Source organism: Centrocercus urophasianus, unplaced genomic scaffold, assembly GCF_019232065.1.
Source record: "Centrocercus urophasianus isolate 14NV4802_14NV808 unplaced genomic scaffold, USGS_Curo_1.0 seq_18, whole genome shotgun sequence".
In the NCBI taxonomy this organism is placed as follows: Eukaryota; Metazoa; Chordata; class Aves; order Galliformes; family Phasianidae; genus Centrocercus; species Centrocercus urophasianus.
The window spans coordinates 8,204,555-8,225,996 of record NW_024884733.1 but is presented as its reverse complement, the minus strand read 5'-3'; the positions used below and the strand labels follow the sequence as shown (position 1 = coordinate 8,225,996).

Sequence of the window (21,442 nt, the reverse complement as noted above, 5' to 3'; positions counted from 1 at the left end):
GGCCTTTGCATACTTACTTATTGATACAGATAGTTTAGATGGCTACATGTGTCTTCTCATAGATTTCTGTGTAATCATGCAGGATCCCTCAAGCTCAGCTGCAGACATCTGCTCTGGTCTAGCAGTGCTGTGATACGGAGGACCTCGCTGTACCTGCACTGCATTGTTTACCCATTTCTGTGACTTATTGGCTTTGTAAGGAGACAGAGAAGGTGCAGCGTACCAAACTGTTATGGTAATTTAGACTGAATTCCTTTTTGAAAGTTGGGAGCTCTGTGTCATACCCGGCCATATCTAAAACATATTTGTTTTCAGGGCTGAGCATGAGGTACTGTAACTAGAACTGTGCTGAGTGCTTGGCGAGCTTGCTTTTCCCTTCATTACTGTTAAGCATGTTCTGTTCTTCTGCTTTCCAGGATTCAGGAAAGTCTTTCTGCACTTCAGAACTATTGCAGGGAAACAGACCAGTGATTTAACCCGTATTGCATTTCCTCCTGTAACATCAAGGCTTACTGGAGGTTATAGGGATGTTGGAGAGTGTACTGATAATTCAAAACGACAGAGAAATTGGAGGGCTGCATTTAGGATGTAATGCTGTTCTGTTGGGACAAGTATAACATACTGTGCTTCAACAGAAATAATGAGTATGAGGAGCAGAACAACTCATGGTGCAACAGTTCTCAGTAAGGAAATATATCAAATTACAGCTGACCACAAATGAGTAATATCATGCTTGAAAAACAAAAAGTATTGCTGCAGTTTATTTAGATAAAACAGGAGGAAAAAAAAAAAAAAAAGGCAATGTATCCTAGAGTAGCTGTGAAGTAATTCTGCTGTTCTGTTCATTTCTGATCCAAACCTTGGTTGAAAAGGTTCTGGAAAGTTATGAGATGTGGGGGCATTTGGTAGCAGTACATAGAAGGGTGAGACTAGTAGCTTATGGGGGGGGTGAGGGGGGGAGGGAACAAGCATTTTATGAAGAAAGCATAAAAGAATCTATGGTTGCTTAGCAATGGGAATAGAAGACTATGGAAGAGAGAGCATGACAGATCTCTGGAAGAAGAAAGCATAGTATTCTTCATGAGGAATAATGGCCTCAAATTGCACCTAGAAAGATTCCGGTTAGATTTTACTGAGAATTTTTGAATACTCAAGAGGAATCTTTGGAACAGATTGCCTGGGAAAGCAGAGAGGTTGAAAATAAATAATCATATAGCATTCTTTCTAATGCTGAATTTTTAAATGCAGGACTGTATGACTTTAGACATCTACTGACCCCATATCCAAGTGGAGCAGACCCACAGGGTTCATTGAGTCCAACTCCTGGCTCCAAGCAGTGTGTGTTAGTCCATGCATCTGAGAGTGGTGTCCAAATGCTTTTTGAACTCTGGCATTTAGGGCCCAAGAGCTGGAGACACCTCAGCACCAGCCATGCTTCCCAGCTCTGGTTTGGCAGGGTGGAGAGGGTAGATTTTGTCTGATGAGAGCAATGGATGGTAAGGAGGCACAGGGTGTGATCTGCTCACCAAATTAACTGTATGTACTGGGCTCACAGTAGGTATGATATTATCTATTCTATTGTTATATTTCTTAGTTAAAATGCTTTCTATTAAGCTTCTAAGATGGAATTATTCAACATCTGATTTATTTGTATATGCTTAACCCAAATTTACTCACTGAAACTATTTATTTGCATAGGTGTTTGTGAGGGGAGGTTGTTCTGTGGTTATTATTCAGCATATGTACTTGAACTGACTGAAGCCTCATTTGATACTTAGAGTGAATTCTTTGTAACCTACTGTAGTAGTCTCCTTATTGTATGAGGACAAGGTTTTTCCTGAAGCTTGCTGTAGGTATTGTAGCTCAGTGGGGTTTTTTTAGTTATCTTAAAGACTTTAGGTTACCTATTCTAAATGGATCCCTTTTCTCACGTTTTTAAACTAAACCTGGAGGTAAGGCACATGTGTGAGTCAAGGTTTTTCAAACTAAATGCTTTTTCTGGAGCCGAAACAACTTGCCAGCATTTCTTATTCTCCTCTCAAACTTAGATGAGATTATATGCAACTTTACTCTAGCATTGCTGAACTAGAAATTTTATGATAGCAAAATTTTGATTGCAACTCATGACCTTTTAATTAAAACTTCAGAAATCAGAGGCTGTGTTGTGTCACTTCCTGCAGCCTTGCTGCAGTGGTGTTCCACCTTGGAGGAGGGCTGAGGGCTGGAGCTGTCCTCTCAGTAACTACATAAAGATTCCATTAGATGCTCACGATTTATGAAGTAGCATGGAATGAGTGAATGCAGTGTGCAGCTGTGTGGGCTCTATTACCATACCATGCACTGCACGGCCACTCAGTGCACCAAGTGATGCTCTTACAGGACCCCACCAGGGAGTGGGTGATGCAAACAAAGGATGCTCAGGTTTTCCTAGCTTATGCTGAGTGTGGTCTGGTGTAAGAATAGTCAGTCTGGGTGCAGCAGACCTGAGAAGAACTGTCGTATATGCTTACACATGCAGCGTATATACACTTCATGTGTACAGCCAACCATTTGTTCTTACCAGCACACTTGTGCAAAAATGGTGCCAAGTGCTTCTCCAAAGAAGTCTGGCAAAAGTGGGGAATAAGGAGAAATTTGGTTGTTCCTCAGCTGGCTGCAGCAACATCTATTTCTGAGTGATTCTCTTCCTCTCACCCGTAAAATGAGCATAAAATTGTGACCTAACATTGCCAGATCAGATGGGGTATCTGGACAGTAATCCTCAGGGAAACAATAATTCAGTCTTTGTAAACCTGCATTAAGTTGCAGAATTGGGTTTTGCTTTATCTTTTTATTTCTAAATCAGTACCATTTTGTTTATTCCTCTGTGGCACTTGTGCAAAGTTGACACAGATGTCAGATGCTGTCCGAGTCTGGTTCCGAATACAGAAACTAACATCAGCTTCCAAAACAAGCCCAGTCTCTGACTTGGGAAATTAAAAAGCTTCAGGATTTTATGATGGAGGTGCTACCGAGGGTTAAGGAACAGACAGAATGCAGTCACTTGAATTTTGAGGCACAAGCCCCACCAGATGTTCTAAAAAAGAAGTATTATGTGTACTCGCTAAAATCACCAGCTGAATGCCAGTAATAACAGCCACAAAACTCTGCTTGGGGCAGGTGGCAAATCTTGGAATATAGCTTTTGCTGGATATGCAGCACCGAATGAGTTTCTTGAGTTTAGGTAGGACTGTTTTCTTCAGTGTCGCCTGTTTTGTGCTTTCAGGAACCATGCAGAATGTTATCTTGATTATTATTTTCTGTTGACTTACCCAATTGTAATTGTACTGATGTGATGCATAATGCCTTTTTGCCTGAAAGTAAAAGGAGAACACAGTGAAAATGAACATTGTACTTCAGTTCAGTGAAGTGGAATATACTTTCAGGCTCTTGTTTTTAACTACTTCAAGAAGCACTGGGGAGCCCTCGTGTGAAATGAAGATTGCAAAAGGAGAGGACAGTGAGCTGTGGCCGTAGATTTTGTGTCTGATAGCAATTAGGGCTCCCAAAGAGGTAAGCAGAATTGCTGGCCTTGCTGCCAGTGTGCACAGTGTGCTCCAGTGAGACACTGCTCACTCCACAGGCATGTCATTGTGATGTGGAGACATGACTTATTTTCTGACCAAAAATAGTTACTTAGATCCAAGCTTTGGAAATTTCTGAGGTTATTCTTCGTTCCTGATTGTGACATTCTAAAATCAAGCAGAGAGGTTTTAGTGTTGTGATTACTTCCTTTTCTGAAGATTGACGTTATGCTTCCATTGAGAAGTGAAAGGAATCGCCAAATTTCTCTTGAATTTTATGCGATAACTGTTTTGCAAACCGAAAGCATAAAAAATCCCCCGCAACTCACCTTTGGTTTCATTATGATGTTGCTAAAATATTCAATAACTATTTATTATGGAAATGTTGTTAGCACCTGCCAAAACAATCTGCTCTGTGCCTAAGAAACACAGCTTTCAGCTGGCAATGTTTCGGCAGCCTTTCTCCCTGTGAGCACACCTATTGGCTGAGAATAGCTCAGTGTTTCTCTATAGAAACTGCTATAGGTGGTAGAGAAGATCAGGGCAGAAGGAATGGGTAAAAACCAATAGGACCAACCACAGACCAAACTGGATTTCTGTGGCTGTAGCTTTCTGTCCCCCATAATGCTTTGTCTCTCACTTTTCCTTCTTGATTCTGCTCTCAAATGGAGGTTTTGGGGATACCAGTTTATTTGGTGCAGACCTGAAAAGGTTTCAATGGTTGGCATGAGCTTGGGGGGCTTCCTGGCCTGGTTTACTGCAGAAGAAAAGTGATTGCATGGCATCTGGAGCAAGGAGATGATTTACATCTAATAATTTTCTTTTTCATGGGGCTAAGTCAGAACAAAAATGAGCTCACTAACGCTGAGGCCCTCAGCCTGGTTATTATCCAGATGTGTCTGTGACTTATTTACGTACAAGAAAAGTAAGGGGAAAAGCTTTTCTGTTTTAAGTGAGAACTGTATTTATTCTTTTAGTATACTTTTAGATGGAATGCTCTTCAGTTTTCTCTTGTTTCTAATCTTCCCCAGAAGTTTTTGTTCCCCCTTGTAGATGTAAGAAAGCTAATTGTCCAAATACATGGATTTTCATAAAGAACGACTGTAGAACCTTTCTGTTGCTCTTGGGATTAAAAATGTGACTATTTGACTGCTATTTGACTATTTGATCTGCAGAAACAGATTTTTACTAATTTTACTAAAATCTAAAATCTAAATTCAGTCTAAGTAAGGTTGAGTTGGTTGAGGTAAGTTTTACATCATCTTCAAGTGCATTTTACGCTGTTGATTTGGCACCTGACCTGGAGCAAGGGGGGGATGCTTGTGGCCTGCTGTCCTCTGCAGCTGGCAAGTGTGGGCACTGCAGCTGTGAGCAGGGCAGCGGGATATGAAAATATCATGTAGGGTATTTGTCCTTTAAAGCCTCAATTTGTAGCAGCAACCTTCTGTGTGTAGATGAAGATGAGTGGAAACCTCTGTACTTTGCCAGAAGTGGAGAAGTCTCCAGATCTGATGTGAAGTGCAGCACTCAGAAGGCTTCTGATTGATTGGGCAGTGCTAGCTGCAGAGACTGATGTGAGAAATAGAAATCTGGGTGTCTCACAGACATCTGCTCTTCCAAAGATGGGAATCCCAGCCCCCCCCTGCTGTAGCCCAAGGGCTACCAGGCAGTTTCCTCTTGCTCAGGGCTTGCCCTGTTTCTTGCCCCTGGAAACCTGGGGCTGCTGCCCACAGCACTGAGAGGGTCTGGAGTGTTCACCTGGCTTGCGCACGTGCACTGGTGGGAGTTGCAGAAATCACCCAGTTTCCAGGTGTTGTGGCTTGTGCCACACTGTTGGGAAGCAGGTAATTTCACTTCAGCATGGGAACAGCTAGTTGTGTTAATGGATGCTTCATGTGTGTTTGTGATGCACTTTAGTGGGAGGGCATGAGGAAGATTTGGTATTGCAGGAGATGAGCAGCGTCTGGAGGATCAAGTGTATAATTCAGTGGTTGAGAAGTTGTGGTTCAGATTGCTGCGTTAGGTGCATTGACAATAATATTAATTACAGGTTAATGCATAGCCTGAACAGTAAGTGAGAGTTTTGACAATTAACAGTAAACATGAAGCAATCGTAATAGATTAACGGAAGCTTTAAGGTATAATCTAAATGCTGTTTTTTAAATGGCTCGGAGTGGAAAAATATTCAAATGTGTCTTCTCTCCAATCTCTTCCTTGAGTCTTGGGTGTGCTTTAGATTTGCAAAGATCCCTATTCTGTACCTCATGGAGATGCTTGTTTTCCTCTTCATAGTACATCACTTTTTTTTTTTTTTTTTTTTTTTTTTTTTTTTTTTCGATGCTTGGATGAGATTTTGTATCATTTCATTTCTTAATTAAATTAAAATGTGAAAATTAAGTATGGGCTTAAAAACTGTAGTGGTCAGGTTGAAAAGAAGAGTTAAATACGGGAGCAGTTTGGTACATTATACAACCTGCTCACCTGTGTGAAACAATAAACATAGTTTCATAAATATGAAATGCCTCTTTAATAATCCAGCATCTTCCGTAGTTTTCACCTACGTTTTTGTACTTGCCTCAGAGCTTGAAGCTAAGCTGACCCTCTCTTTAATATTAATGTACTCTGACTGTAATACTCTGTTCCTTTGCCTCTGATTAATGCTGTCTGTCAATTATTTACAGATCCAGTGGTACTGTGGAAGTTCCCGGAGGACTTTGGAGACCAGGTTGGAAACATGAGATTGAACTTTTTTTTTAATGTTAGAATAATGATAAAAATGCTCTCCTATTCAGCTACAGAAAGGCAGATGCTAATGATAGCGGTAAGGAAGTCTTCACCCAACTGGTGGCTCAGTGATTAGAATGCCTTTGTGACAGGAATACTCAATTGCAGTTTTCCAGCTCTGCATTCTACTATTCTATCTATCTACTATTTCTATCACCCTGGTTTTTAGATAGCTCATTTTACAAGCTGTCTCTGTTGAGAGTGTGGTCTTATTTAACCTGTCCTAATATTAAAAATGGGGGAAATGTATCAGACAAAACTTGTTAATATCAAGAAGCCAAATATTGTTATGAACTTGTGTCAAAAGAACCCTATCAAAACAAGCAGGCAAAAAAGCTGAAGTCCTCCATAAGATTTGTTTTGTCATTTTAATGTCAGAACCGTTTCTCCCTTTAATCCTTTGCAATGCAGAATGGTGCATATTTGATATTATTATAGAGATGCCATAATTACTTAGTTTAAAAAAAGAATAAATTGTCAGCCCCTTATAAAAGTCAGTGCTCTACACTTACTGAATTGGATAGCACGAGTGCCCCAGCTTCTGGCTATGAATTAATCCTTATAGGAAAGTGTATGCATGCAGGGCAGATGCATTATTTCACTGTTCTAATAACAGCAATGCAGTTAACTAGGATTATTTTGCCTAGACTTTTCAAAATACTTGTATTTAAAAAAAAAAAAAGAAACTCTTAAGTTTGTATGTTCTGTGGTCTAAATTTCTATGTTATGATTATATGATTCTAAGTTTTTTATTATTTGAAAAACTTGGAGATGAGTTTCTTCAATGGAAGTATTTGTTTTTCTAAAGAAAACACATGAAAAGAATTAGAATGTGTCTGTATTTGCATTTGCATTTCTTTTAGACTGATACCAAATCCAACATATTCTTCATTGCTAGTGTCCCTGCAACAGATGATCTGAAAGATCATCAATTTTTTACACTAGATCTTGATTAATTGTTGACTTTTTTGTTTGTGTGTGTGTTTTTTTTTTTTTTTAATCAATAATACAAGATTCTATATAGCCAGCCATAAGTTGATTCATGATGGAAAGGAATAAATATACAAGTGCAGAAGGTAGAATGTCTGGTTAGGGAATAGCATCAGTCAGAAATGTGTAGCTGTAAGATAGTGATAAATGGTATATGAGGAAAGTGTGCTCTAGTATGTTCTTAGCTTGACATTCAGTGAGTTTTGATAATTTTCCTAGCTGCAGGAGGATTGTCTTCATTGTGATTTAAATTCTTCTTTTCTGGTTTGTTTTATTCTTTTTGTGTTGCTTAAGATAGACTTGATTTAAAAAAAAAAAAAAAAAAAAAAGTATGTATAAAGAGAAATGGAGCTTATTCAGTGAGTCGAAGGTTATTCAAAGAACTGCTGGTGTAGAAATATGATTAGAAGATGAAGCCCACTAAAAACTGGAAGGGAATCATATGGAGGTGCAATAGACATACCTAATCTGGAAAAAAAAAAAAAAAAAAAAAAGAGTCCTCAGGCAGTGATCTGCCTTTGAGCTCAGAAAAGCCTGTGCTGCATGCTGAGTGGTATCAGGAATCCAGTACTTCAGGTAGATTGCTTCTCTTCCTGGAAAACAGTATGTTTTTCTCCTCTTCCTTACAAAGGAAATTTTTCTGCTGGAATTGCTGGATTTGAGCAGAATGCATTGCAGCTTATGTAGTGAACCCTTGAGCTGAAAGATGGAGCGCAGTCAGTAGGCTGTTCTGTGCGCTTGTGTGCATATTGAACTCTGTAGTTTTGGACTGGAGATCTGTGCATCCACAGATATCATGGTTTTCTGTAAACGGGCTGTCAGTAAAACTATCAAGAGTAATATCAATGGACGTTTGGCAGAATATTTAAAAGAAAAAAAGAGAATGTTCTCAACTCTATTTTTCTGTCGTGTCTATTTTAAATGTAAGATGCATGAGTTAGTTTTTGGATGTATCCCAAAGAATCGTCTTTCCTAAATCCAAGGGCTGTCTGTTTGCACAGTGATGTGATAACAGTGGGCAAAATATTTTCCTCTCTTCCTGCGTTTTTCTACAGTTTATCATGTCACCTTTTTGTTGCTTTCACAATGCAAAGAAAACTTGTCTATGCACTTTGATTTCTTCCTCCTCTTTCCCACATTATTCCTCTCAGTATGCCTCTCAGAACTTTCCAGTGCTTACTTGTTCCTATATCTGCCTTATTCTTGTGGCTAGTGTACGGTAGATCTTGATATGCTATCATACGCCAAAAGCTGAGTGAATGATGGAGGTGCAGGTTACTATTGCACTGGCATTAGACAAAAGTTGGAAAACACTGAAGAAATACTGAATAATCTTATTGTTGTAGGAAGAATGGAGGATTCTTGATTTGAGTGTATACAGGTTTTCAGTTTGAACGCTTAGTCCTCACCCCTATGTGAGATGTTGGGTTGTAGCTGTTTAATGTAATATTTTATACTTCCCATGTGTATACCTACAGGTGTCTTGCATTTCCAAAACTCCTCTTGGAGTGGCATTTTCATGATAAGATGAATTTGTTTTAGTCTTGTAGTTTTTGTGTTTATTCAAACAGGTTAGACCAGTATTTGATTTCAGCTCTGCAGGCTCACTTTCATAAGGAGGCCTACGCAGAGAAAACTAAAACATTACAATTTCTGGAAGAAAAAAAATGAATTCTTAGAAATGAGGTACTTCTTAACGTGCTTTAGAGAAGCAGACCAAATTACAAGAAAAGCAAAAGAGAAGAAAACCCCCTTGCTTCCTGAATCAGATAGTTCATAACTATTTAAAAATGAAGTGTTACTGTGCAGAAAATGTCACCCAACACAGCTGAGATCTACAAATGCTGCTGCGTTCACCTGGCACTAGAGGTGGTAGCCAATGCCTTATTGATGTCTGATGTGCCTAGACACTGCCAGTATGCCTCTGTTTGTAACTCTTCTGGAAATAAAAATACTCAAGCTCCTGGAAACTTCTTTGAGTTAAAATGTTTCTGGGCAAAGTGTAGTACTGGCACCAGGAAAAGTCAAAAGAAGAGTGCCGAAAGTGCTGGGATATGCTAGGAGTTCTTTCAGTTGCAGTGTATGTTTCTGATAGGTAAGTGGTGTGTGCAGCTGTGACTGTAGACACCAGTGTGGGGGACCAATCCTTAACTGTGAGGCAGCCGAGGGCAGTTTAAAGGCGATGCACGGTGCATTTGGTAGTACCAGGAACAGCATGCTGACAGCCTGTTGTAATGAGGAATTCAGTTCACTGTTGTCATATGGGAGATAGTCCAAGCTTCTGTGTGTAATTTAAAAAAGAAAAATAGGTTTATTTTTCTTGAAAGATGGACAAAGATTAAGGAAAATCTGTACGCCAGGGTTTTCTGCCTCTTACGTTAGGCTTCATCCTTTTATCTCGTCTTAACCTGTAAGACGTTTGAGGTTTAATGTTTCTTAGCAGCAGTAGTGCTTACAACTGTTTTAGCTGTGTAAAAATGCAGTAGCTTTTTTTAACCTTGTTGGTTACTCTCCCAAAATGATGTCTATCTGCAGTAAGTGCCAGAATCTGTATATGGTTTATAGGAAAAACTGTTTCACTGAGTGGTTGTTTTTTTTCCTCATTCAAGCTTCATAATAGCACAGTAATTTCTTTGGTCTGTGACTTCTCTGTTGGTGGAAAAAAGTCACACCTAAGAAGACAGTGCTAATAGCTAATATAGCAGGAAACTAGAGCTCACTTCCCTAATAAGGCTAGGAATGGTTGATTAATAAAGAGCTGAGGCTCTGCATTAGATTGCTGTGTTGTAGACTTCATCCTTTCTGCTCCCACCCTTTGCTTCTCAGGTAAGGAAGCTGAAACTGCTTTTTTGTGTCAGGCCTTTCCCATACCCTGCAGATGAGTAATCCATCTGGGTTAGGAATATTGCATCTCATCCAAGGCGTCTGTACTGTTTTCTACAAAGTTGCTGTATGTATCCTTGCATTGTTCTCTCATATCTTATATCATAATGCATAGTTTTTATTTTTGTCATAGCTGATTATGTACAAGTAATTGCTGAAATGTGAGTAATAAGCCTTATTCCTTATCCTGTGGTGAACCAGCTACTGAACACCCTTTTATTTGGATTTACATACATGTAAATCTATCCAGTGTAAATCAGATAATCCATGCAAATTACTGTATAAATATCTTTACTTATAAATGTGTGTCTGTAAATGCCAGTTGTTTAAGGGCTAACTCTTGTCTTGTAAAGTTATATTTTAGTCTTCCTTCAACTGAAGAAATCTCACACTTTGCTTTGAGTGTGTGTGTGTGTGTGTGTGTGTGTGTGAACTACTGAAAGTTAAGGCAAGTTTAAATGAATGTCTGGTCAGATTCCAAGTGTTCAGATTATTGCCGGACTGAAAATTCCATTGCATGGAGTATGATAGAAATTCTGTGAGCGAGGTAATCATGGAAAATACTGTATTATTCTTTGAAGGATTTAAAGTATAGCGTAAGTTTTACTAAAAAACTAAATCACAGCAAGTCTTATTGTCTGGGCCAGAATAACTTGTGGAAGTCAGCTGTAATGATTCTGTGTTCCTGTATGCTGTCCTGAGAGAGCAGCGCCAGCCCAGCAGGTGTGAGGCCGTTGACATTCTTTTCAAGGCTGCAAGCATGCTGTTAGGGGATGCACATCATGGTCTCCTTGCATTTGATGGCTTTGTTCTGTTATTCTGCTGAGGTACTAAATACGTTTCAAATGTTTATGTTAATTAGTTTGGTGCTTGTTTTTTTATTAGTAAATCATGGAAATGGTTTGGAGATTTTGCTGCTTGTGTATTAATAAGCAGTTAGTATTTGGGTACGCTGGTATGAGAAAGGAGGAATCAATTACGTAGATTATTAATTTTCACAAGTACTTTTTTGTCTAAACATTACAAGTTCTTGCTTATTTTAGAGTATCTATGGACTTGAATCCTGTAAATATCAGGAAAATGATTAACCCAACTGATGGCAACTTTGCATGTTGCAAGTGAGCTCTGTCAAGTTAAAAGAACTTCCTGAGACTTTCTTACATTCATTTTTCCTGTTTGAAAAATACGTTCTTCTCCAGAGTATTGTGTCTGTATGGCAGTAATGATCTCCATATATGTGAATCAGTAGATAGACTACCAGCAGGAAAACATTCTGAGGTGTATTTAGAAATACAAGTGAACAGCTAAAACGTTTGAATGGAAGATATCTATCTTGTTCTGATAAATATTCTTCGGAGTGACCACTCATCTAGGCATGCTGGGAACACCCAAAATTGCTGATACTTCAGCATCTCTCAAACTGTAAATATTCCTGAGTGACAAAAAACAACCAAAAAAAAAAAAAAACCATCCCAACAGACAGGATACGTCTTTACTGTGAGACTTTTATTTTTAAAAACATAGCAGCCCAACACAGAAAACCTGAACTTTCTTGAAATTCTGAGAACAGGTGGCAACATCAAGTATACTTGTCAGGATTGTAGCAGTTTGGTTTCATGGAGCTTTTAAGTTCAAGATGCTGATCAGCATATGGTACTGGCTAGCTGCATCTCTACCAGCTCTTTTGTTATCTTGTTATTGTTACAGGTCTTAATGACAGTTGTAAACCATAGTTCTGGATGCAGGGGTTAGTCCACCCTGGGGAGGAGAGGGAGAAACAGCAGTGTGGATTATGGAAATATGAATTGATCTAAAAAGCAGCTCTCTTGTAACAGAATGGGACTCAAAGAAAGACTGGGGAGAAGCTGGTGAAAAGACGATGGAATATGATGTGAAAATGATCATTTGAATGCTTTCCTTTTCATTCCCAGCTGCTGTGTTCTGGTGAAAAGGCATGCATTTGTATATCTTAAGGCTGGGTGAAAAAGGGCCAGATGAATGGAATTACTTGTTAGATATGTTTTCATTTTCAGACAAATTATGTGCATTTTAATAGACTGTATGCATACGTTAGCCATTTTTTGATCATACAGCTGTGATATTGGGGGGCTACACTTTATTAAAAATATTCCTTTCTGTTTGCTTAAATAAGTATAGTATTAATATTTGGCTGTCATTCAGATATAGCTTATCAGCCCACTGAAAATAACTGTTAGTGATTTGGCTTATTCTTGCCTTCTTCAGTGATGTGCCAAACCAAAGAAGAAAAGATTAATTGATGGCTGAAACAGTGATGACAATCATTTGGAACAGCCTCCAAAAAGGCTGCCAAACTGTCATGTATGATGTCATTGTTGACTGGCCTCGGTTGCCCTCAGAATATTCCAATCTTGTCACCTTATTTTGCATTATATGCTTACTTATATTCTCTCATCTACTTGCTTAGTTCCCTCGATGCATTTTATCTTCCTTATGGTGCTTCTTTCAGCATATACTTTCAGCATTGTTTTTGTCTGAAGCTTATTGCTGCTCTTTGAGGACCGTCCTAATTATCTCAGTCTCTTTTTATAGTAGGTACTGGATGTCATGTTCTTGAATTCAGCATTTAAGTCTTGAAGTGTTGCTTAAACTAATCAGTTTACATTTTGTGAAATGGAATAACTTCAATTTACTTTGTGTTTATATTAGGAAGGTGTCTGAGTCAAATATTGTGACCTAAGTGTGATGAAATCCAGGAACCAGTGCACTCTGGTCTCAAGGAAGGAGGCTGGTCACTGTCTTTGTCTGCAGCAAGACCAAGGGGAGGGTTGTTGGTGGGCAGCTACTGAAGGGGTCCAGGCTGCAGCTCTGGGGCCATGGGCAAGGAATGAGGAAAGGTGAAGCGGTTCCAGGCCGGTGCTCAGAATGGAAGTCAACAATATTTTTTAAAATTTTATATAAGAATTATGTCTTGTGCTCTTTTCTTACGTGTGTATTTGCAAGGCTTTGTGAAATAGTGCACATGAATGAGTGAACTTCTTATTTGCTTTTTCTTACCTCAATTTGTTTCATCTGAGTCAATCTGTGTACAGTTATTAGCAGAAATACAGTTGGTAACAGAAGATCACATCTGAGAAATAATCATCTCTGAAGTCATAGTGCATCCTGATGTCTGTCCTGTGTCCTTCAGTGGTAAGGCCACTGTTAGAGGAAACGCTGGGAAGTGCAATGCAGCTCTAGAGCTTTAGGCCAGTTAAGGTCAGGAACTGGGGAGAACTCCTTCAGTAGGAACAAGCAAGTGTGGTGTGGGGAATGTTTGGGTTAGGCCTGCGCACTCATGGTTCTGTCCTGCGTGTAAGGGAAGCAGGCAGTGACTTTCCTGCGTGGGACAGCCTATGTTTCCTGGCCAGCTGTTGGATGTGGCTGCTTTCTCCTCAGAGCTGCTGGTGATGTTCTGCTGTGCTGCTGGCATTGGCTGAGCTGACCAAGTCTGTGTGCACTTGAGGAAATGATGACCTGATGGTGTTGCATTATGAACTATAGCAAAGGTGCAATGGCCCAGACTCAAATGATCCAGGCACTTCCAGCCACAGGTGAAATGAAATGAATGTGTACTACTCATTTCCTTGAGGAAAATTGCATGTACTTGTGTGTCAGTTGCTTTTATTTCTATGTGATCCATCTGTATCTGGTGCTACAAGAGAGATGCTATATTTTGGTTGCTTTTTCTCTGTTCCTTCTTGTGGTTTTGTTGCTTCTTCTCTTTTGTTTTTTGATGCTGTCAATGGCATTTGGATTTGTACTGAGTAACACTTTTTCTTGCAATTGTCTTTCATTGCTACTAGTGATTTTTGTTAAGCTGTTTTATAGTAAGCCTTAGAATTTGACCTGGAAAATGAGAAGTATGTTTCCTTCATGAAAATATCTCAAATAATAGTAATTATGAAACAATTCTCCCAGTGGTTCCTTAGAAACTGACTTCCTTTCCCAGTTCCTTTTCTTTTGGCCGAAGATCCTTCTAGCTTAAGAAATTCAGCCCATGTGCCAAATGGGTTTCACTACCCTTTTCACTACCACGTGGTTCATCTACTTCCGCTACTACACAGCAGTGAGCACTCCACTGTGCTTTAAATTTAGAGCCCGCTCAAGTGTTTAGCTCTTGGAACATCTCACATCATTTATCAGCATAAGTCACTGCTACAGATATTCTATTTGGATGCTATGCCAAGATCATTCATTCATTTATGTAATACTTTGTATTAATTCCTTCTAAGGTTCTGAATTACAAAGAAAAATATAGTTTCACCATAACTTGTGCTGTGCAGTAATTTTTTTGGAGGAAAATAAAAGATGGGAAGTTCTGATCCTGGAAGAGCATCACCTTTTTGCTGTGAGTCTAAGACAGCTGGTCTATTGAGCATTTAGGTAATGATGCTGCCACTGAAATTGTATACTAATAAAATGTCATTTATCTTATTCCCTACTATGTGATGATAGAAAACTTTCTGTCATACTTGTGTCATTTTTGTACAAAATGCAATGAACTTCAAGATAATGAATATTATCTTAAAAGTTAAATACACCCTCCATAGTATTTCATTTCAAGAGTGGAGATGGAAGAGCGCATTTCTTTTCCAATTTTCTCAGCTCTCTAACATGGTCTCCCTGTCCATGCATTTGGTTGGTGCATGCCATACAACTGTTACACACCTAACATCAGAATGTATGCAGAAATATTTCTCTTGCTCACTTTCATCACCAATTATTGGATAGATGGTAATATTTTAATCTATATTTACACGAACAAGAACTACCTTTGAGAAGAACAATGCTGTTGATTTTTAGGTTTCTAATCAGAGTTCCAGAAAAATTTAGGGTTCTTTAAGTGGGTAAATTAATCTGTGCTGAAGTTCTTATTGTCTTGGCTATTCTGTTATTTGTGACTGCACTCTCAATATCTGTATGCTACAGTGGACAGTAAGATATGACTTAGTTATAACTGGTTAATTGTTCCTGAACCTTGTTGTGTAGATAAGTGGAGAATCCAAGGTTTTTTTAATTCAGTGAAAATCTCAGTTCTGAAACCTTAGGAAGCCTTATTCTTCAGTCTCTCAGTGTGGTAACGTCTTTCGAAGTACCAGAGTTAGTTAATGTATTTGTTCTTTTCTCCTTCTATAAAATGCCTTTGAGGGATGCTCTAAACCCACTAGAATCTCAATACAGATCAACTGTGCTTGGATTGAATTAGGTGGCCAAAAATGTACACTATCTGCAACTTAATCTAAAAATCACAATTTAAAAAGCAGATTTGTTCTGAGGGAGCTGGGATTGCCCATTGTGTTGTGGTGGTTTTTTTTTTGTTTTTTTTTTTTTTTTTAATGTAGCACAGAAGTTCTTGTGTCATGCAGTTGGGTTACCCTGCCATTTTAAAACAGTTTTACTCATCCTTGGTGTTATGCTGTGAATGGAATGGTATTATATGCGTATGACTTCCATGGGCCTACCCTATAATTACAACTAGCAAGCCAATTAGTAATAGCTATTAATTATTAATATCTCTTACGCAGAGAGTTCTTCATAATTTGCCTTTAGACACAGAGGAAAATTTGAGAACTCCAAAGGAGAAAACCAATAAGGTTAACTACTTTGTTCTTTCCAAGGTACAGAGTGGGACTTGTTTCTTAGCCTGGAAAACTTTGTTTCAAAGGATGTGTGAAAGTTGGAGAACGATATTGCTTGTGCTTCAGAGACCTTGTACGAATCATACAGTGCTTTCCATTCTCTTTTTTACAAGAAACTTTGAAGTCCTGTAAATTCTGAGTCATATTTACACTTCATTTAACGAATGTAGAAGTGGTAGCTGAATTACTTCAAACTGGAGATTACTGAGTTTCACAGTTCAATGTTTTCAGAAAAGAAATATAAAAAGCATCCATGTAGTTGAATGCAACCACGAAGTGCTGTACATTTAAGGTGCATTTTCTCAATTATTTCTCAAAAAGGTTTTGCACCTCCACCCTAAACCATTTGCATTTGTCTTTTGTATTCATTCCTTTATGTGTGTAAGAGGAATGTTCTGAAAGCAGCTGATAATTTTTTTTTTTACCCTATGAAATTAGTAGACGATCAACAGGATGATGCATATTGCACATAAAGGTTAAAAATAGTTATGGAGGCCTGCTAGTAATTTCCATACTTTAAGCTTGGATTTCTGTGAATGTGATTTAAGATGAAATTTTTTGTTATTCAAACCGTTTGGGCCTTACTTTATTGTAGCTACTACTTTTTGATGAGATTTTTAGCAGTGGTAACAGCTAAGTCTTTGAAATATAACTACTGCTGCTAGCTTCACATGGGTCCCTGCTGTGGGTGTGTGCAGCTTCACAAAAAGGAAAAGGAAAAGTCAGCTGTGAGGACAGAGCAGCTTGCCTCTTCACGGACTGTTTTATGTAGGAGCATTAGAATTTCACCTTAGTAGAGCCATAATGATGAAGAGCTCAAAGCTGCAAGATGCTAAGCAGTCTGACTTTGATTTAAGAATGAATCTAAATCTGTGCTTAACTTGAAGCATTTAAATATTCCTATTGAAGTCGCTGCTTTGAGTCAGAAATATGTTATGACAGTCTTAAATCTCAAGTAGATCACTTGTTTGTATGTTTGAACTGACATAAGATAACTAAAAACTGTGGTACCAAATGGTGGGGAGAAAGTCGGTTGAGGATGCTAGGAGATGAACATGGAGATTGCAGTATGGAAACTGGTAAGAGAGACTTTCTTCTTGGATGGAAGGTATTGAGAGAGAGGTGAATAGGGATAGGAGGTTCTTGGAAGAGTTTTGAAGGACAATTAGATGAAATACTAAAGCAGAATAGCAGGTCGTTTTTTGTCAGTAAGGAAAGAAAGACAAACAGTGTTTAATAAAGTATATGCAACAAAGACAAGACAAAAAAAGAGAAGTTCCCCTTTTTGTGGGGTTGGAGGAGGGTCTTTAAAGAAGGAAGGTAGATAAATAAGGAGACAAGAACTAGGAAGTTATTGAGGAAGAAAACATTTGAAGAGAAAGGATAGTGGGGGGGGGGAAGGCACAAAAATGTTTTATCTAGGTTGATGACTATTTGACCTCTTAGAATTCAAGATAATAGACATAAGGACAAGTAGTTTTTTGAGCACTGATTAATGTGAATGTTTTTGTGCATCTTATCTGGATTGTGTCATTCCGTAATTCAAATTCTATTGCATACTACCTATCTTATTTAGGCCTTTTCTTTCTGGGTATGCTGACACACCTATGGAGTGAACATGGTGTGACATAATCTTAGAAAGAGACTGTCCCCTTCTTGAGAGGTGCTGATGCAATAAGTAGAACAGATCTAGGTGGGGATCTAACTGCTTGGGGGTGGGTGTCATACTGCAGATAAATGCAGAAATAGTTGAAAGGAGGCAGGAGTTTTTCTGAAAGGCAGTGTCTAAATTGCCATTTCTGAAGTGATTCAGTATTCTGAATATCTTAAAATGTTCCAACTGGAGAATATCTTCAATCCCTTAACAGAGATTCACAAGAAAAAAAATCAAGTTTCCTTTCCTCTTAAATGTGAACTGCAAAATATTGCAAGCACAAAAAGTTACTGCGGAGAGTAGTTCCTCTGTCCTTCTAATTTTAGAAATTAATTATATTAAATGTCAATAATTAAATATTTCAGTAGTGTAGTATCTTGTAGTCAGCTTCATTTCTGGTGATTCATCAAGCTTTGTCTGCATTTAAAGAAAAAAAGAACCCGTTGAAGGGTGTAAGTTGAAGTGGGGGGGGAAAAAAAACTCATGAACTCACTCATACTTTTGTAGGGATGCACTAAATATGCTGGTTCTGTAATATACATCAAGACTGGTGAAATCTTTCTAAAGAGACAGCTCTTCTACTTTCAGTTGCTGTGAGATACCCTCCGAAACTCACTGTACTTTACAATGTACACAGCTACATGTTTGCAAATGGACCTGCCTGAGGTATCTGTTTCCATTTCCACTTAGCAAATTAACAGTCAGAGCCACGTATGTGCTTGCTTCTCTAACCTGACGCAACCTCTGTGTGTGTGATGTCCTTTCTGCTTTGTGGGATGAAAACATAGAAAGGGAAACACATGGAGATTGTGGCTTCACTGAGTTAAGCAAGGCCTGTTGGGGGGGTGGGGGTGGGGGGGGCAGAATTCCTGTTGTTGCCTGACAGTGTTAAGGGTACCAAGTTTTGAAATTCCAGTGCTTTGAAATTGCAGCCAGGGAAAGGTGAATTTGTTCTTAGCTGACGACTGCAGAGCATGAATCAAATAATTGTTTGCAGTTCTGATTATGAACTTCCGAAGATTTTCTTTTAGTTGAGTATGGTATTAGAAATGAAAATGAGATTTTCCTCAGTGAGGAGTAAGGTGTGTATCTGGAATGTAATCTATCCATTAATTTTGCATAAGGGTAAGATTGAGTTGCTAGGACTTGTTTTCTAGGAAAATGGTGTGTGATTTTAGAAACATCGTCTACTACTTTTTCCATTGCTTCCAAAATGATGATACACAGACCTTGCTGTTTGGGTATAAAACAAACCAAGGAAAGCTGAATAAATCTGACTCTGTAAGTGTCTGTATTATCTCTGTGTGTAATCAGTGTGTAGGAACAGGCTTGGACTGTGTAGAGCAATTGGTGCAGTAATTAATAAACCCACTGGACCGTGAATGTGTGAGAGAGCAACTTGCTGCTGATATGCTGTAGATATGAGTATTTTCTTAAATACTATTTCCATTTTTTTTTTAAGCTTTGCGTCAGGGAAACAATATCATACCAACTACAGTTGGTATGATATTGATTTTGTGGTTTTATTCTTTCCATTAGAGTTTGTGTAAGGAGTGAGATAGCAATCCTTTGACTTAGTAATTAAAATCAATTGTGTATATGACTGTATGTGTTTACTCAGTGCTTCAAAGCAAATATGTGCTCTTTAACTTGTTTTCTACAGCATCTTTTTAGTTTCCTCTGCACACACCTTCCTTCCTGAAACAGTGGCTGTTTTCTTTTCTGAAACTGACACTGTGAGAGCCCAGAGTGGTGCTAATCATGAGGCAGTGTGAATGGAGGATAGCTTGCTTTCTGAAGATTTGACAACCTTTTGTTTTCAGAGATTAACACATGCTTTTATGAAGCTTTTAAAATAAAAGATGATAAATGCATTATGCTTTTTCAGAGGATGTGCGTTTTGACTCAAGAGTGAGTCCTGTCTGAGTTGTGGATCGGTGAAGACAATGACTTGTTAGGAAGCAGAGCTCAATTCTGCTCAATAGAAAGGTTATTGACTTGAACTGTACACCGATAGTGACTGCTTATGTGGATATGTGAATAACAGCCATTTGCATTTTAAATCTGTCTGGAAGCATCTTGGGGGCATCTTATTTTTCCTCCATTTTAAAAATCTGACTAACACCTGTAATTAAGGGGGAAAGCAGAGCCCTGGAAGTGAGGTAGGACTTGCAGCCATTGATCTGTGTAAACCCAGCTTATGCTGTCAGGGGAAAAGCAGTCAACTGCTGAGCTGCTTTGTCACTGACATAAGCTGGGAGAGGATTTTTTTTTTGTCTGTGCTGTTTATACACCAGTCTATAGACCTGCTGGCTGCTTGAATTTTAAAGAGTGGAGAGGTTTAAAGACCGCTCCCTGAGGGATGCTGCTGCCAGTTGGGAAGCGAGTGGGGCCGCCCCGCAGGAGCTGAGCGTGTGCCGGGGGCGGCGTGAGGCCTCGCTGTCCTGCGGCCGGAGGCACGCGTCGTCTTCGGGTCACCGGCTGGGCTGCTGAGCTGCCCCTGGGCTTGGGGCTGGTTCTTCCTGTGGGATCGTTTATTCTGAGAGGATGCGCTGGGAGGCTGGAGTGAATATGTTTCTGTACCCTGTTCTGAATCGTTTCTGAGATCAACAGGCAGCAAGCCCAACTCTCAGTAGTATGGAGAAAAGAACTTACTATAGTGTGATTATAGGTGCAGATTTGGAAGGAGAATTTGAGTTGAGATACTGAGGCCCCTTCCCAAAGCACACCACGGTGTGCTTAGACCCCTTTCCTGTGCTGGGAAAGCTGGATTCTGAAAGATTTCTTGAGCTCCATTCCGTGACATAGAAACTCTTGAAAATTGATTTCTTCATTCTGTACTACTAGTTCACATAGTGGAGCATCGTGTATCTTTAAGATGTTGCAGCTAACAATGTGTGTTGTATTTGAAGGATTCATTTCTGTCTCTTTCTTTCCCTGGACTTTTCAGCTCTCGCTGATTAACTTCCATGGGTTCTTTGTGTTTTACACTTACAACTGTTCCAGGCAGATGTTTGGAGCAAATAGTCATTGTGTGTGGGAATTTCAGTACATAGCTTCCCCTAATGGAAGCTGGCTGCTCAGCGCACAGTTGAACAGTGTTCAAGCAGGAGAGTACTAACATCCTTGATCCAGTTCTTAACCCCATCTGCATCTCTGCAGTCTGCTTGCCTTTTCCTGAGTGTGTGCACCTCACAGGATGCCTTTATAAGCTCCAGTGTAGCCAGTATAGTCATGTTGTTGGTTTCATACAAAGAGAGAACCCTGTAGCTGTGCTGACCCATACAAATGCCATCTCTTGTCCCTTCTTAGCTCATGTGTGCCACAGAAGGTTTGTTTCCCAGGCTGAGTATGACTGTTGGGAAAAACTGCTATTTCTGGGATCCTGTAAGATCGCTTGAATAATTTCTGCTAACAGATTTGCTAAACCTGCAAATCACTTTTTCACCTAATGAAAAATTTTTACTAGCTTGGGAGCATTTTCATATCATAATTTATACCTTTATTTGTCACTAAACAACTTAGTAAATGCTGTGAGAGAGAGCAATGCTATTATATTATTGTACAAACATAGCTCCATCAGATTCCCTCCCTTTCCCTTTATGAACAGAGTTGCTTTCTTTTGAAAACCAAAGGGTTAATCATATAAATATCTCTCTTGGACCAGCAGAAGATTTCCATGATTTTCAGCATTTGACCATGAGACATGTATAGAGTCGTTATACCTCTCTGTAATTCGTTCTGCTGCCAACTTCATTCCCTTTTCTCTGCCTGCATTTTAATTGAAACAACATTTGTATTTTTGAGCCAGGATCTGTCAGAAGTCCCTGTGGCTAGTCTGTGGTACAAGTAGCAGCAGACGTGGCTTACCCATATGGTGTGGTGCTTCTTGTAAAATCCATATGGCC

The 21,442-nt window shown here is 39.1% G+C and overlaps 1 protein-coding gene across 1 annotated transcript in view; it reads left to right on the top strand.

Annotated features, from left to right (window-relative positions):
- DENND1B (DENN domain containing 1B) overlaps positions 1–21,442 on the top strand; it is a 144,322-nt gene that overhangs the window by 26,241 nt on the left and 96,639 nt on the right. The window contains exon 3 of the mRNA XM_042818985.1: positions 6,245–6,288. Within this exon, the coding sequence (XP_042674919.1) occupies positions 6,245–6,288 (44 nt within the window). The remainder of the gene's footprint in view (positions 1–6,244; positions 6,289–21,442) is intronic.